Source organism: Typopeltis vanoorti, chromosome 16, assembly GCF_054136105.1.
Source record: "Typopeltis vanoorti isolate ZY-2024b chromosome 16, IOZ_Tvanoo_1.0, whole genome shotgun sequence".
Classification (NCBI taxonomy): domain Eukaryota; kingdom Metazoa; phylum Arthropoda; class Arachnida; order Uropygi; family Thelyphonidae; genus Typopeltis; species Typopeltis vanoorti.
Window position 1 is genome coordinate 40,918,348 of NC_143564.1, and position 18,241 is coordinate 40,936,588.

The 18,241-nt window shown below is 35.0% G+C and overlaps 1 protein-coding gene across 6 annotated transcripts in view; it reads right to left on the reverse strand.

Annotated features, from left to right (window-relative positions):
• The window catches only part of Tmem131 (Transmembrane protein 131), a 704,637-nt gene that overhangs the window by 524,334 nt on the left and 162,062 nt on the right, over window positions 1-18,241 (reverse strand). For all 6 annotated transcript variants that reach the window (XM_090406393.1, XM_090406392.1, XM_090406391.1 and 3 more), the window contains one exon: window positions 3,320-3,443. In XM_090406393.1, the coding sequence (XP_090262519.1) occupies window positions 3,320-3,443 (124 nt within the window). The remainder of the gene's footprint in view (window positions 1-3,319; window positions 3,444-18,241) is intronic.

An 18,241-nucleotide genomic window follows, 5' to 3' on the forward strand; every position in this document is an offset into this window, starting at 1 on the left:
ACTTATGATATAATGTTGTTGAAAAAAAATAATAATAATTAAATAAATGATTTAGTCACTGAGAATAAGAATCTCTGAATGTAAAAAATAAATGAGAAAATTATAGGGGAACATCGTTATTATCAGCAGGCTACAAAATTTTATCTAATATTATACTAAAACGAATCTTATCTTATGCTGAAGAAAATATTGGTGAATATCAAGCAGGATTCCAAAGAAATAGATCAACAGTAGACCAAATATTTACACTTAGTCAGATATTAGAAAAAAAAATGGAAATACAATCTGCGTCCATATCTTATTTGTGGACTTTAGAAAAGCATATGATAGCATTCATAAATAAGAGAAACTTTGGCAAATATTAGATGAAAATTTGCACCACTGACAGCCAAACATGGTATTAGCAAATGGAATTACATCTAAGCCTTTTGATATTAAGACAGGATTGAAACATGGAGATGCCCTTTTACCCATTCTTTTTAATTTAGCATTAGAAAAATGCATTTGAGTAATTGTAAAAGATAATATAAACAGAACAATAATATTAGGATATGCAGATGATATATGCCTTTGCTGGAGAAAATGCTGAAGACATTAGAACAACATTTAGAAAACTCAAAATTGCTGCTAAAAAAACTAGGATTATTATTATTATTTGACACCTCCAGGGAGTCCAAGGACTCAACTACACCAATGCCATTTACCACTGCCCACCACTGGTATTTCCACAGACAATCACAAACATCCATGCCCAAGGCAGGATTCGAACCTAAAGCCTTTTAGCTGGAGAGTGGATACACTATCCACTCGGCCAACCAGGCCGAGTGGATAGTGTATCCACTCGGCTACAAATCAATTACAAATCAACCAGGATAAAACTGAATATTTAAATATATGAAGAAATCACATTCAAGGGAGAAATTACCATTTTATCATTGATAATCTGAAATTTAAAAGTGCCACTCCTTCAAATATCTTAGAACATTGATTACTCAAGGTAATAAAATTAGCACACACATAAAAGCTAGAATACATGCTTCCAATAGATCTTATTATTCACTACATCATTTATTATCTTCCAAACTTCTTTCAAGCAGAGTTAAAACAGAAATATACAAGACAATTATTAGACCTATTGTTTCATATGGAGCAAAACACAGGAGCATAACAGACCAAGAAGCAAAAGCATTGCAGATCTTTGAAAATAAAATCCTCAGAAAAGTGTATCGACTTTTAGATAATACAACAGGTGAATGGAGAAGGAGACATAACCAAGAACTACATGAACTTTATGAATGACTTCTAGTTGATGAGATTCGAGCAAGCAGATTGAGATGGCTTGGACATGTCGAAAGAATGGGTGAAGAGAGAATGGCTAAACAAGCATTCAAGATGAATCCTGATTGAAAGCAACCCAGAGATAGACCATGGATGTGTTGGGAGAATAATATCCAAAAAGACCTAGATGAGATGGAAATTCAGAACTGGAATAAAAATGTAAGAAGGGGAACTAGTATAGTAAGAAAGGCTAAATTAGATTTCGACAGAAAATTAGCTACGCAGACCAAAGTAAATCCAAAAGAGTTCTTTGGCTGCATAGCAGGCAAGAGAAAGAATGATTATAGAAAGATAGTTTTACTCAGTGCTGATGGTAGTAAAGTGACAGAAGCAGAAGAAATAGTGGTTACTAAATGATCACTTTGCAAGGGTATATCATCCAGGTGGCAACTTTGTAGTTAATGAGGCGACACACACTGCTGTGAGAATTGAGGTACATGAACTGGAGCTATTTAGTATACTGAAAAATAGCAATGTGAATGCAGTGGGCCTGAGCGGTATGTCTGCTCATGTGCTATGAGAATGTGCAAGCGAATTGCCAGCGCCTCTGATGAAGTTGCTTAATTTCAGTAATGGCTCTTGCAAGGTTCTAAGGGGGTGGAAAGAGGGTAAAATAGTTCCATTACATGAAGTTGGCTCCAAGACAGAAGTAGCAAATTACAGATCAATCAGTATCTCTGGAGTGGTGTCTGAAGTATTGGACAAATTCATTAAAAGTAAATTTAGGATTGGGTGGATAGGAATATGATACTTTATATTACATAAGCTGGAGCAAAGGGGAACAGATATGAAGCTGGTAGCATAGATAAGAGGTGGCTGACAGACAGAGGATGGAAAATGGTGAAATAGAATCAAGGTGAATTAGGGTGACTAGTGGAGTGCCCAGGGTTCTGTACTAGGACCATTATTATTTAATTTGTACATTAATGATATAGCAGAAAACTTGAAAGGGGACATTCAGTTGTTTGCTGATGATGCAAAACTAGGAAGGGGAATAGTTAATAAAATAGATGTAGATATGTCAACAGATGAGTTAAATAAATTGGCAGTATGGGCAAAGGTTATCAATTCAATGTTGTAAGATGTACAGTAATGCACTTTGGGATGAAAAGATTACACACTTCGTATCATATTGATGGTACTAGTTTACAGGAAACTGATGAGGCTAGGGATTTGGGTGTGAGCAATGGTGGATAGCAATTTGAAATTCAGAGGACATATTGCAAAGTGCTGGCAAAGTAGCTCAGAGGATTATTTGGATGCTGAAGAATGCAATGACAGTAAAGATAGAGAGGTTATTATCCCTCTTCATAAAGCTATGATTTGGTCACATGTTGACTATCATGCACAGATTTGGTCACATGCGTTTCTTGGGGATCAGGAGGTGGTGACAAATGACCACGCTGATGATAGGTCTGTGGAATGTTCCCTATGAGGATAGATTGAGGGTGTGTGAGTTGCAGTTTAGCTGACAGGTGGAGAGGGGATATGATAAAAAGAGATACCATAAGATTGACACAGAAGAAATTTTTCAATACATGGGGAGTAGGGGGAAAACAAGGGGTCACACTTGGAAGTTGTCTAAGAGTGCAGTTAATAAGGGTGTTTGGGCTAAGTTCTTTAGTGGAAAGTGGTGAATGAGTGGAATGGATTACCAGAGGTGGTTGTAAGAGCTCAAACAGTGGATGGGTTTAAGGAGATATATGATAGGTATTGTGTTAAATGGATAGAATGAGTCTTTTGACTCTGTGGAGAGCCCATATAAATAATTATAATTTTTCGTTAGATCTGCATCATCATTTTGATCGATTTTTCCATTAATGCTGCCAAATTAAAACAAAGTAACCAAGAAGAACTAAAGCAGACATTATTTTTAAATGGAAAACCAATTTAATATTCTTTAAATAATGAAAATATTTAAAGTCCATAGTAATGATTTTATGAACTATAAAATGACTTGCAAAAAACCCAGAAATCTTACCTTTTCTTGGAAAAATGAACAATGAAAATGTAAAGTACTACCAGATATTGATAACATGTGAATACTGGTATCTGGGCTTAAATTTTGTACAACAACTCTCTGCATGTGCGGCATTCCTACTGGGCTGCAAGACAAACCACAAAAAAAAGTTAATTCTTGATCATGTTAATTTTATTCAATGCACATCACATAATTGACTCTCATACAGAAACCAAAGGAATAATGTGTTATAATAAATATTCTTTATCATAGCACTGATGATAACATACACTGGCCAGTATCCTTCTAATAGTTAGAATGAATTCACTATAATAGTATTTGTTAGTGAGAATTGTTATAAAATCCTCTAATATTACACATGACAAGAAATTAGAACTTGTTTTCATCCATATTTTATCCTAAGTAAACACTTGTACAATGAGAGCAGCCAAATACACTGCAACTAGCTCAGGTATTCCATAATACGTATACAAGACACTTTTTGGAATCTCACACAACCTTTTATTCCGTGCTTATGACATAGTAAAATATGGATGAAAACACGAAATACAATTTGTCTAGTATAACATACTAGACAAATTGTATTTCTATACTATTTTCAATACTATTGACAAAAAACTTGTTAACTATTTTCTTGTAAAATGAGACCTGTGGACTATCCATAACTATAGAATCACATGTGTACCACAGTAAAAATTAATTTGTGATAGATATTTCATCTCACATATCATAAGACGACATCAGTGTGAACAACAAGGAATTTGACTAAAGAAACAGCAGAGTGCATGCATTAAATTAGAATCCCTCTATGTACACAGTCACATGTTCATAGGTTAAAATTTGTTTATTTATTTACTTTATTTGAGTTGAGGATGACAATTTCCCATACTTTAGGAATAGTAAGGCAATCGCTACAATTGAGATAAGGTGAAAGAATTAAGGCTTCAGCACTTTCTTTGTATAAACATTCATGTTTATATATCTGCTTAACAGCTTGGTGTCTTCCCATGTTTCTTCTTTATCCAAATTCTTTATTGCTGTTCACACTGATGATGTCTTATGATACCTAAGATGAAATATCTGTATAATAAATTAATTTTACCATGATATATGAGTGATTCAATAGATGTTATAACTATCTCAATTCCAGGATATAATAATAATACATATGGTTTATACGTCATTTTGCTACTTATATATGAGAAATACAGCATCTGCCATGAAGTAACTTCCAGTATCTTCAAGGTAATTTAATTCACTGATGAGATTGCAATAAAGGCCATACTGTGGAAGGAAACAGGTTCCTGTGCACTGAAAAGAACTGTAGTCTGAAAACGTATTGCCAGGCAGAAGAACTATATCCTGGAGTAATGTAGACAGAGCAATGAGACATCTTTTCAGGTCAATTGTGAGGTTTGTTGAACATTAATAGAATTGTACTGAATTCTAAGTATTTTTTGAAACCTGATGACTGGTTTTTGGAATAACCTGCCCACCACACAATGCAGAAAACAGTACACACTTTCAAGGACTGTACCCTACAGTATAGGATATCTGAGAGCAAGCTGTAGTGTTTTCACTATACAATTCTAGTTAAATGCAAACCTTTCTTTAAGCTACAATAAAAAAAAAATTAATGTAAGCAAGATTAAATATAATTTGTCATGTATAATATACTATCCATTCTAATGGAAAAACTGCTAATATTGTACTTCATAAAAATTATTTGTATTTAATAATTCAGTGACAAAAAACTTGTTAAGTGCAAACTTTAAATACAGATTAGTCATTTTCTTTTTCTGAAGTGCATTGGGCATAGAAAAAAAATGTTTTTCTACCATCCTAAACAGATCTTTCTTTTTTAGGAAGAACAATGTATGTCATGCCAGCAGACTACTAGATAACAAACTGCTATAGGATATCCATATTTCGGATATATTAAAAATAAATTGAAAAGTTCTTAGTTGATTGTACCACTATTTTATAAGATTTTAACTTAATTAATTTGTGACAACCTAAGTTCTGTTTGGATGTAAATTAGATGCAACTCACTCAGCTATTCATTCGTTCTTGTCAAGGTCAGAGAATGGATTAATAATGAGTCAGAATTCTTCAGCTTTCTTTCCTTCGTAACTACAATGTCTGTAGGGGAGGAAAATGAGGAAAATTGTTTCCAGTTTTCCCACAGTTTTTCTTTCTGTGTGTGTTCATTCAAGATGATATATGGCAGTCTGTTTTGGGTTCATTCACTAATTCAACTTATACTTGGAAATTAGCATTATACTCAGCATTATAGTGCTAAAGGGGAAAAAAAAGGGACCCTATTGATATGTTTTCTAATCAACTGGTGACTGTAGCACATGGGGAAAAGTGTGAGAAATACAAACCATAAAAAAACAGTTATTACTCTCCAAAGAAAAGAAGTGGAATAAAAGAAACATTTTGGGAAATTTTGGAGAAAAGGGAAAAGCTAATAATAATGGTAAGTATTTACTGGACTTCTACTCAGGACACAGACTAGTCATTAAAAACATCATGTTTCAACATAAAGATGTGCATAAGTTCACAGGGAGAGAAGATAAGAAATAAGAAAAGCCTAATTGACTTGTATCCTGAACATGCTAGTTCAGGATACAAGAGTGTACAGAGGATTTGAAATTGGAAGTGACCATTACTTAATACTAAGCAGGATAAAAATGAACATCACATTGAATACAACAGCAGTATGTAAGAAAGTTTTAAAAATAATTAAAGTCGAGTAGCTTTGTTACAGGTAAAGTGTACTCAACTATGCAAACATTATTGAAAAAAATTTACAGCAGTTTGAAAACAAGAGCCAAACCTTGAATTCTCATTGGCAAACTCTGAAGAAGACACTGACTGATTCAGCTAGCAAGGTATGTAGTCTGCAAGGATAGAAAAATAAGAACACCATGGTGGACACAGAAAGTTTAAGAAGCAGTTATAGAAAAGAAGAAAGCATACCAAAAGTTCCAAAAGCATAGCAAATAGATATCCTAAAAGAATAAAGAGGAAAATATAAGGGAATTAAGCTATGTATAAAAGTAGCTAAACAAAAGTCATGGGAAGATTTTGATAAGAATACAGAAAATAAATACCAGGAAGGTGGCAAAATGTTCTGCAGGCTATTGAAGAAGCTTAGAAATGGAGAAAAGAGTAAAAGGAATCAAAGATGATAAAGGTGACATGAAAACTGAAAATAAGTATATTCTTAGATGTCTGAAGTAATTACTTTGAAAGACTGTTAAACTAACCAAGAAGGGACAGAATTATACTAAAAAATTTTCAAGAGGAATGCAAAGAGGAATACATATCAATACTTGTGGTAGAAAAAGCTGTCAAAAACTTGAAATGTGAAAGGCAGCTGGAGTAATGATATTTGACCAGAAATGCTTAAGTATGGAGGTATAAAAGTTGCAGTGGCTACACTGCATAATTCAGAAGGCTTGGACAGAAGGTTGGATTCAGTGATTGAAGTAGAGGTCTCATAATACCCATCTATAAAAAAGAGAATAAAGCTGAATGTGAGAATTACAGAGGAATTTCTCCACTAAGTGTTCCAGGTAAGATTAATGCAAACATACTTGAAAATAAGTTGAGAAAGACTGTGGAAGAGAAATCTGGAGAACAAGCTGGGTAAGACAAATAGTTGAGAAATTATGGGAATAGCTAAGGATCTGTACTAAAGTTTTGTAGATCTGGAAAAGGCAAATGACAAGGTGCCTAAAGAAAAGCATTTCAAAACATTTCAATTGTATGGGGTGAATGGAACATTATACGAAGCAATACGTAGTCTATATTTAAGTTGTCAGTCAGCAGTTGGAATTGAATAAAATACAGGAATATGGTTTGATGTAAAATCAGGGTTAAGAGACAAGGATGTACAATATTTCCACTCTTGTTCATGATCACATTATGAAAGAAATTGGCATCAGACTTGATATTAGAACTGGAGATGTCTAACTTAGTTCTTTGCTTTCTGAAGATGATTATGTACTCCTAAACACATCTAGTGCAAGTCTCCAAGATTTTCTAACTAAATTGAATAACAGCTATAACAAATTTGGCATGAAAATGGGCAATAAAAAGAACAAACTATGAAAATAGACAGGAGGATAGAAAACATCATGTGTATTATGAATGGAGATTCTACAGAATAAGTAAAATATTTTACCTATTAGGCACAGTTTTTAGTGAAGATGGCAGGTTAAATCTGGAAATAGACAACAGAATAAGCAAAGTTGGTATGGTTTTAGCCAGCTGAATAAATTTATACGGAATAAGAGAGAAATTAGCAAAAACACCAAACTAGCAGTATACAATACCATGTTCAAACCAGTTTTACGTTATGCATCTGAGAGTTGGGTTAGAAATAAAGCATTTAATCAAAGAGTAAAGACCACAGATACGAGGGTTCTGAGAAAAATTAGGGTAATGAACCGACGGTATCAATGGTAGAATCATATTAAAATGAAGATATTAGAAAGGAACTTGACATTATTAGCATTCAAGAATGTGTCAGCAGAGTTAATCTAATGTGGTATAGTCACTTAAATAGAATGGATGAAGAAAGGTTGGCAAAACAGGTGTTTGATGCGAAGATTGCAGGAAAGAGACCCAGAGGAAGACCAAGGTCTAGGTGGATTGATTCAGTCAGAATTTCCTTAGAAGAACGAAATGCTAGATATGACAATATTGAAGTGCTTACAAGTAATAGACTAATTTGGAGAGAAACTGTCGATAGGAGATTAATAATAATGTAAACTTAATCATGTAGTGCTGTCATAGTAACTTGAACATCACTTGGGATACATATCAGGAAATTGATTATGATGAATAAAAGAAGATGAGAATTCAGATTAAATGAATTGTCAATTTAATTCTGAAATCAATGTTATCTATATATTATAGATAAATAAATGCCGAGTTCAACTTACCAATCTTCCATTACACAGCAGACCAAACTACACTTTGTATGATTTCTTCTGTCACAAGAACGGTAGTTGTGCTTTGGTGCAATATATTCCTTGTCAAAGGATGCTCCTTGAATCATCCTCTTTTTGACCTTTTAAGGTTTAAGATTTCCCTGCATCATTATGTATCATTCCTCTACTGTCTCTCGCAATTCTGAAAATTTTGAACTACTTGGCTTATACTTGAAGCTTGATTTCCTACAATTCAAATTTTAACAGTGAAATCATCTTCCATGGTGACTTTAATGTCCACATTTCTAACTGGTTCCCCTTTTCCAATTCCACTGATGCAACTAAAAGAGAAGTGGAGGTATGTGCTGAAAGCAATGACCTAAAGCAAGCTGTTAATCTCCCAACCAAAACTCCAGACAATCCTCCCTGCCTTACATAAGACTGTTTCTTTTCTTAACCAGTTCTACTTCCAGATACACTACTGAGGTGAGTGCTTCTCTTTGTAATTCAGATCCCAAACTCATCTAAGTTTCATCTACAGTGGAATGACCCCCTCCTCAGCCATTCACAATCTCATTTACAATGCCAAATGGAAGATCTGAGACTTTTACTCCCTTTTCCTTGGTCATACTTGTTGTGATCCTATTACAGAAGTTATCCATGATGGAATGAAAGCCTTCATTCTCCACTCTGTTAAAAATTCCAATTCTATATCCATCCATAAAGTATGCCAGGGTGGTCCAAGGGGGAAAAAAAAAAGCATACTGGAAGTGGCTTGAGACAAAAATTCCAGCTTCATTCACTGCCTAAAATAAAGCCAGCAACATTTGCAAAACCATTATCATTAACAGGAGTTTTGACTTTGATAGGGCTAAATGTAGCCTTGCCCCTAGTGCCAATGACACTTAGGCCTTTCCCTCACAAACGCTGTTGGGCACAACTTTTGTCCATCTTTGCTTCCATCTTTCTCACTAAATAGTAATATTACAATATCACATAAAGCTGACCTCCTGGAATCATTCTTTTTATCCAGCTCCTGAATATATGACCAAAGCAATCACCTCCTTTATCTGGAAAGAAGGTGATTTTCGTACCTCTTTTGGCCTTCTGCAAAAAAGAACAAAAGAATCATCAAAAAGGGTTCTGGCCCAGATGGAATCTCACCAATTTGTGCTCAAGAGATACACTCCTGAACTAATACTTGTTCTTTATCATCTATACTCTATATTATATTGAGTTAGCATCTATCCTACAGCATGGTAGCAAACCCATATATAGCCAATTCCAAAAAATGTGATATCTATCTTCAAACTATCAGCCCACTGCTCTCACCTCAGTGGTGTCTAAAGTAATTTAAAAGGTCATCAATAGTCAACTTCTCTAACACTTGGAGAACTGTGAACTAATCAGTGACAACCAATATGGATTTTGCCAATCAAGATCCTCACTTACATGACCTACTTCTGGACATGTGCAATGGAAAGGCTTGGCAAAGCCTATGCTTCGCCAAGCCTTTCAACAGCAGCTGAGGTATTTAATAGGGTTTGGCACCAAGGGCTTCTAAGAAAACTGCCTTCTTGGTTTACCTTTCTCCCTCTGTAATGTATATGTTCCACGGGGGCTCTCTTATTTCACTTATCTCTTTCTCATATACATAAATGACCTACCCTCACCAATCTCAAACCGTGTTCAGTTTTGCTGATGACAACACTCTCCACTCATCTACACATACAAACTTTTCAGTGCTTACACATCCAAGCATCACCATATGTGACCTAAACAGTATTCTACATACCATGGGCAATGTGGCAACAACATCCTAATCACATTCAATCATTCCAAAACACAATTTTGTCATTTTTTTCTTGACTACAGTTCTCTCCCCTTATATTTAACAATGTCCAACTTAACAGTCAAGACTACATCTCTCTCTCAGATTGACTCTTAGCCTTTCCTGGCATAATCACATCACATCTCTAGCATCTTCAGCTTCCAAAAAACTTGAATCCTTTTTCACTAAAGACATTACTTTTCATCAGTCCAGACTTACATTGTACAAATCCCAAATCAGTCCAACCTTGGAATAGTGCACTCACATTTGGGATGGTAGTGCATTTAAAACATCTCCAAAACTTGCTATTCAGACAAGTGGTTCACAGTTGAATGATAATCCCTTTCTTACAAATTCACTTCAGCCATTGTCTCATAGATGGTCAGTTTCTACACAGTGTCTCTTTCACAGATATTTTCATCAAAGTTGTTTAGCAGAACCAGCATCCATTATTCCTCCATTTCTGCTAAACCTAAAGTGACACAAGCAACAACTGCCCTATATCCTTTTAAAGTTTAATGACAGACTCACTGAATCCCAGTCATCTTTCAATTCCATCCACCTCAATTCTGTGGAACAGCCTTCCTCAAGAAGCATTCTCCAAGGGATATTTCTAGTACTTATAGAATATAAACAGATTACTTTCCATTATAATCTCAGCTGACACATGACATTTATTTGCTGCCTCAGGGCCTCGTGTGTGTGTGTGGGGGGGGGAGTGATATTTAAAAAAAGTAGACTCTCTACAAACACCATTATAACAAATTCACTATAATAAACTACTCTAAAGTCCTGAGCAAAGCCCAATAAGTAGAATAAAAGAATTCACTATAGCAAACTATCCACTAAAACTATTCCTGAGGTTCCTACCAGTATGCTATATTGAGAGCCAACTGTAAAATTCCAAAATTTCTGTTTTGGCAGTGAAATGATATACCAAAATTTTACTTAGCATGTTTTTCTAACTAGCATAACTTGATAAGTAAGGAAGGTAACAACATGTTATTTCATAAACAAAACTTACATTCTACTTTTTATCTTCTTTAACCATTAAATCTTTCTCAATACTCATGTTTAAAATTGTTCCATCAGACTTTTCATTTCTTCTATTTCCTTGGTTTGACCATTTCTAGTCTCCTGATCCAAAACTTTTCACCGAACACATCTCTGAAACAATTTTTTTTGTAATGCATACTTCCAGACAATAACGGGACCTCAGATACTGTTGAGAAACTAGATGAAAGTATAAAATAAAGGTGAATGAAATGGAGATAAAAGTCAAGTCACTTAAGGATCAAAGCTAGATAACTGGAAAGGGACTTTTGCATAGCCTGCTTGGAATGCACAGAACCAACTGGGAGTTCCGAAGAAATGATCTGTCATCTTCTGTGTCTGCCCCATTACTAGGTATCCACCTGAATCTTGTACAAAGGAGATGGATTAGTAATGTGGGATTTAGCTGACCACACTATATTCTACAGTGGCTTAAAATCAGGGTTCAAACAATTATGCTCACCTAAATGCACATGGTAAGGTAGATTTTGTCAGCTGATGAGCAGTTGCAGAATGGACAAAACAGAAGTTCTTTTTTATTTCTGTTTTCTCTTCACATGACAGCATGTGAAGGCAATATAGGATGGGTGTTAGTTCTGGAGCACAAGCTTTATCATACAACTGGAGGAATACCATCTAAGCCAGGAGTATCAAGGCTAATAATTATTTTTTCAGATGTCCTTCTGTCATTCTGCAGGTGGTTTGTGAAAGAGGATTTGCCCTAGTCATCTAAAAGACTTGAAGAATGATGCTAAGAAGTCTGTTGTATCTCTGAGATATTAACACTGTTCCAGTAGGAAGACAGAAACATGGAAACATAGCAGGACAGAAGTTTGGTCCAACAATCATTGCAAGGGACCAGAAGGTATAACTGCCACTTGAGCAGGAGGTAAGTTAGTACATTTCATCCTTATAGAGTCAGCTTTAGATTTTTTTTTTTTTTTTTGTAGATGTTATGGGCTGGGCTGTTGAAGTTTTTAAGTTGAGTCACTGGATGTATGCTGCATTTTTAGCATCAGATCATTTGATGGAAAAACCAAGGTCTGGATAAGAGTCAAGGATTTTGAGTGAGGTCAGAAATAAAGGCACTCGTTCCAGCAAGAATAATTTTAGTTATGAGATTAGAGCAAGTGCTTGGATCAGAAAAGCAGAAGCAATCAGACCATGGAACAAAAAGCACAAAAATCCTGAAAGAAATTGTAGTTGGCACCATTATGGTGTCATGAAATACAAGACTGATACTAACTGGAAAAAAGAAATGTAAATAAGTGAACACCTGCATTGTATCTGGAAGGAGCTAATTAAGAAAGGTCCAAGGTGCTAATCAGGATTATCTGGAATTCTGATAGGTAGATGAACCATTTGCAGAGAAGAAGAGCATAGGTATCAATAATATAAATGTTCAAATTTCCAAGAAAGATTATATCCCTGCTCGCATAGACAGCACATGATCAATTTCCAGGAACACAAAGAAAAAAGTCATAGCATCATCAGAATTAAGAAAGCAGTAAAGATAGCAGATGAAGGCAACAGAATGATGTAATGCAATCTTGAACCAAAGCATATTATTTAATAAACGAGACTCAAGGTCTGTTATTCTGTGGCATGGTATCAGACATAACACAAGTGCACATTTCACCCTTCTTACAGAGGGCAATTATGCATGTGGAAAATTTAGATGAGCTATAGTCATGGAAGATGCCAGCTGTGGTTAAGGATGAACAACTGGTTTCTAGTTTGGGGATCTGTAAGTGGTGATGTACATATTTAGTGTTTATATTAAGCCCCTACGTGTTGGTAAAATCTACACAGAAGGTGTTTTTTTGTTTTTTAACATGGAATTTTGTTGTGTCGTGCTATTGGATTTTTGGGATATATATATATTTATTGTTTTTGAAATTTTTTGGTTGTATCTTGTTGTTTTTGTTGGAGTATTTTATTTTATTATTTTTTTAAATGGTGACACTATAATTTCTGCCTTTCACAATAGTGGAATATTGAGAAAATTTATAGACTAGGGGAATGCAATGAGTGAAGGATTTCTAGAATGATGTAAGGCATCATTCACCAACAACCTAGTAGTAGGTTGTTGATAAGTAAATAGTAGAGTAGAGTAAGTAGCAGCAAGATCACTTATCCACTGATTGGGAGGTCTCCCAAAGTATTACCAAGAGGTTTGGTGACTGGGCTGAAGAAATGGCTTTACTGTTGTATCATTAAATGGAGAAGGTATTGGCTCTCTAGATGAATAATTAAAATAGATAGCATTCCCAGCAAGGTCACCATTCACACTGTTTATAAGAAGAAAGAGGGGACAGGAAACAGACTTCATTCTAGAGATGAAAATGGCAATAGCCACTTCATGCCTCCAATAAGCAAGGCAGTGTGTTTCACCAGGCAATGAAAATCATCATCTACCACCTAAGGGAAAGTTGGCATTTCCTCGGACTAGGGAAGATATGCTTTTAAGGCAATGATATTTGCTTTGCCATAGCCCTGTTGGGGGAAACAGGCCAGTACAGAAAGTGCAGGGTTGATTTGTTCGGAGATGTTATGCATTGCATGTCAACAGTCCCATCAATATCCTGATCTATGTGAAAGAACAAATATATACACTGCCACAATTATGGTCAATAAGGTCAAGCAGGTCATACCATGGATGCCCAGCACAAAAAAACTTCACCAGTAGATAAAAACATGACTTTTCCTAGAATCAACAGCAAATCTTAAAAACCAACCCAACCTCAATAAATATGGTTGTGTGCGACTACCAAAGATATGGGAAATTAATTTTTAGACCTCTGCACAATAAACAAGACTTCCTGCCAGTGTCTACAAAGGAAGCCACTCCTAGGGCTACATGCACTCAGTCTAATCACTTCCCTCTGTTTTTGTGTTTCACATGTGCATGTCACAATTCTTATATTTATCTACAATGATGCTTCTGGAAATAGGATAAAATATTAATTATTATATCATTGTTTAATTCATTCCTAGAGGTGGTTGCCATTCTATTGAGCTAAAACATGATTTTGTAAAGAATAAATTGAAAGTGAAATTTAAAGGATAAATATATGTTAAAGGTGACAAGATGTTCTGGAGGATATGAAAAATGCTGGAAAGGAAAAATTATAGTATATGGAATAAGAGATGATAAAGGTGACATGATTTGATATGAGAAACTTGCCATTTAAACACATGACTCAGGTCATGTGTTTGAATGGCAAGAATATTTGTGTATTTCTTTAGGTAAGAGATGAATTTCATCATCTAGTTTGACACCACCATTTCTCCTGACTGAATGTTTAAAGTGGCTTGGAAAAAAATAAAAATAAATAAAAATTTGTTCAACACAGCAAAGATTCTTGAATTATCTAATCAACCCATCAACAATGAAAATGCACACAAGTTTACAACTTTTATTGAAGGATTCACCAAAAGTTATTTTGAAAAATTATGAAATTAAATAAGCAGCAACAGAACAGTAGCAAAAAATATCCAGGAGGAATAGAGTTAGTATTATTATTGCACAGGCACCTCCACGGAGTCCTAAGACTCATATGGAAGAGCCAAACCACACTCTTACCCAACTTGCAGGAATGACTCTAGAGGGAGCTCTTGTTCTTCCCCCTCTAGCCAAGTGGTGAAACATTCTCCCTACATCAATCCTATAAAATCCTTTAAGTAACTTAAATGTTTCTAATTCATCCACCATTTTTTGTCTATTGACCAACTTTTGCAATCCACAAACCCACGATCTATTCTCATAGGAAGTATTCCACAGAGCATTCACCATCTTGGTCGATGACCACCTTCAGATCTGATTACTGTGCTCAGAACACAGTAATCCAGATGCAGTTGTATCAAGGCTTTATAAAGAGAAATTATAACTTCCTTATCTCTGTTTGTTAATGTGGTCTTCAATAACCAGGTAATCTTGTGAAATACACTGGCTACTTTAGTAACATGTCCTCTAAACTTCAACTATTTGCTAATACCCCCAAATCCCTGGCTTCATCAATTTCCTGAAGCACAGTTTCCTCAATGTGGTACACAGCTTGTAATCTTTGTATTCCAAAATGCATAACTTTACACTTTTCGACATTAAATTGACATCCATTATGTTTTGCCCCATACTGTCAAGCTTATTTAAATCATCCTGCAAGCTCTCTACATTACCCGACATAACTTTGCATCATCAGCAAAAAACTGAATATCTTCCTTCAAATTATTTCCTATATCATTTATGTACAAATCAAACAATAGTGATCCAAGCAGAGCGCTGCAGCATACTACTAGTCACCTGCCTTCTTCATCTGCTTCTTCTTCTAGTTCACCTGATTCTGCTTCTCCATATACTACTTTTTTGGCATCTGTCTATCAGTTACCCTTTTATCCATATCACCAGTTTCATATCCATCCCCATTTGTTGCAGTTTGCATAACAGAGTTCCACGTGGTATCCTGCCAAATGCCTTTGCAAAATCCAGCATCATCATCATGTAGCCATTCCCTTTGTCAAACTCAGCAGTCACTATTATAAAAAGTTAGTCGATTACTAAGGCATAACCAACCTTTCACAAAGCAGATATTACTTTTACTATACTATTTCCTCCATTACTACACTTTTCAAGTGTCAAGAACATTTTGCCACCTTTCTAATATGTCTCTTATCATGAGTTCTGTTTAAGTACTGTTACACACTGCTTTACTCTCTCGCATTTATTTCAGTATTCTTTCTCTTATGAAATATGCTGACTTACTTGCTAGCAATTTTCCAGAAATATCCTAATTTCTTGCATTCACTATGGAGTTATTGATTTTTCTATGCTTGCAGACAACTTCACATATCTACCTAACAAAATCAATGTTATCTTCAGTTTTCCACTGAGACGCCAAGGTTTGTTCCTTATTTTTGAACTATTTTTCATTTTTTCTTGAACAATATTTACACGGTTTAGTTTACAGTTCACCTGAAAAAGCATTTCAATGGTAATTCTTTTTACAACTTTCTTATATATTTTTCTTTTCAATATGTAAATTCACTTTTATCTTGCTTAAAATTAAGTGATGATATCTTTGAATTTCAACTTCCTTGTATACTTTTGTATCTGAACAAGTACAAATATATCACTATGAACAATAATATATAGATCTTCTCTCGATGTCAATTTGTATACATCTTTGTGCTATAAATAGTACTAGTGATGACTAGTTCTTATCCTCAACAGAAATCCAGTAGGTACTTTACCATCGTTAGCTATGTCCTGTTTAGATCTCCAACAAGGACTAAACTACCCCCCCCCCTCCTCTTTGATGCCAACTGCCTTCTCTAATGATTCCTATGCTTCTTTGTTACAAGCAACTTCTGTGGGACAATAGACAAATTTTATTGTCCAACTCCACATTTTTTAAATTTGCTCACATAACCACATGAAATTGCCTTCTAAACAAGTTTATGTTTGGTGTTGAATGCTGCTACTACTCCTTTTCCTTGACCGTTATTGCCTAAATATAACCGGCCTGGTTGGCCGAGTGGTCAGTGTATCTGCTCTCCAACCAAAAGGCTGCGGGTTTGAATCCCACCATGGGCATGGATGTTTGTGATTGTCTGTGAAAATACAAGTGGTAATGGTGGTGGGCAGTAGATGGTGTTGATGTAGATGTGGTTTGCTGCAGTTGGTGGATTGAGTGGTGGAGATAGAGAGTTGTAGAGTAGGTGCCCTCCCTCGATGAGTCTCTTTGGACTCCTTAAAGGTGTCACATAATAATAACAACAACAACATGCAATACTTATCATTTAGGAGGATCTCACCCATTTTAGTCTTCTTTGTCTCAGTAACATTAATCTTGCTCTTCTACAAGTTTGGCTTCTTTTACAATGATACTTATGTTTCTAGTGCCTATCTTCAATTCTGCTGACATTGAGCTTGTTACAGTAGCTGACTTTTCACCAGAAACAAATGGTATTGCATTTGTTTCTGGTTTACACTAATACAAAATAAAATTGGCCAGCTAACTCCCAAAATGCCATACCATCCTCATTTGTTCAGTATCTAGTGGATACCTATTAATGAGGTATACTGTGAAGGTGAGGATTGGACATTAGATCATAAGCCCTAGTCAGTTCTCTGCCTTCCTTAAAGGTTATGTTGAGGTTTCCACACAGTTATCTCTGGCTTTGATCCTCAAGTTATCCTAATATGAAAATCAGAAGTATTAATTCAGCTCTTAACTAAAGTAAACTAAATTTCTAGTCTAGAAATTTGGTATGAATTCAGCAAATAAAAGGACAATATCATGAAATAAGGAGGAATTGGAAAATATCAAATACATTCTCAGCAGCAATGTATGGAACAAAATAAACTTTTAACTATTCAGGCACAATTTTTAATGAAGATGGCAAATTAATAATAATAAGCAAAGCTAGTGTGGCACAGAGTCAGTTTAGTAAATTGATATGAAATAAGAGTAATTTGCAAAAACAACACTATATTGTATGCAGTGTCTTTCAGCATACAAGAAAGTTTTCAACACAATGTCAAACACTGACGAATTCACATATGAGTATTCTAATAAAAGAAGTAGTGGAGCAAACAGATGGCATCAATGGTAAAATATTAAAAATGAAGTATAAGAAAGGATCTTGATATTATTAATATTCAAAAACCTGTGAGCCACATTAATCTAAAGTGTTTTAAGATCACTTAAACAGAATTTGAGAGGAAGGTTAAGTACAAGTGTTAAGATGGCAGGAAAAAGACCCACAAGAATAACAAAATTATGGTGGATTGATGCAGTAATACTGCCTTAGGAGACTAAAATGCGAGATATGAAAATAGTGGAAACCTGAAAATAAGATTAATTTGGAGGATATCTTTTGATAGGAAACTATTGATAATGCAAACTTAATTTCATAATTAAATATGGTTATCATAATCAGCATGGTACATCTAAAAAAAAAAACAGTGGTGTCTCCAGATCTTTAGAGACTACATAAATTTGTAAACTTGAGTGCATAATCTCCTTAGCTGGAATGTAATATACCGTATTTTTCAGACCATAAGACACACCTTTTTACCAGTGGCATCAC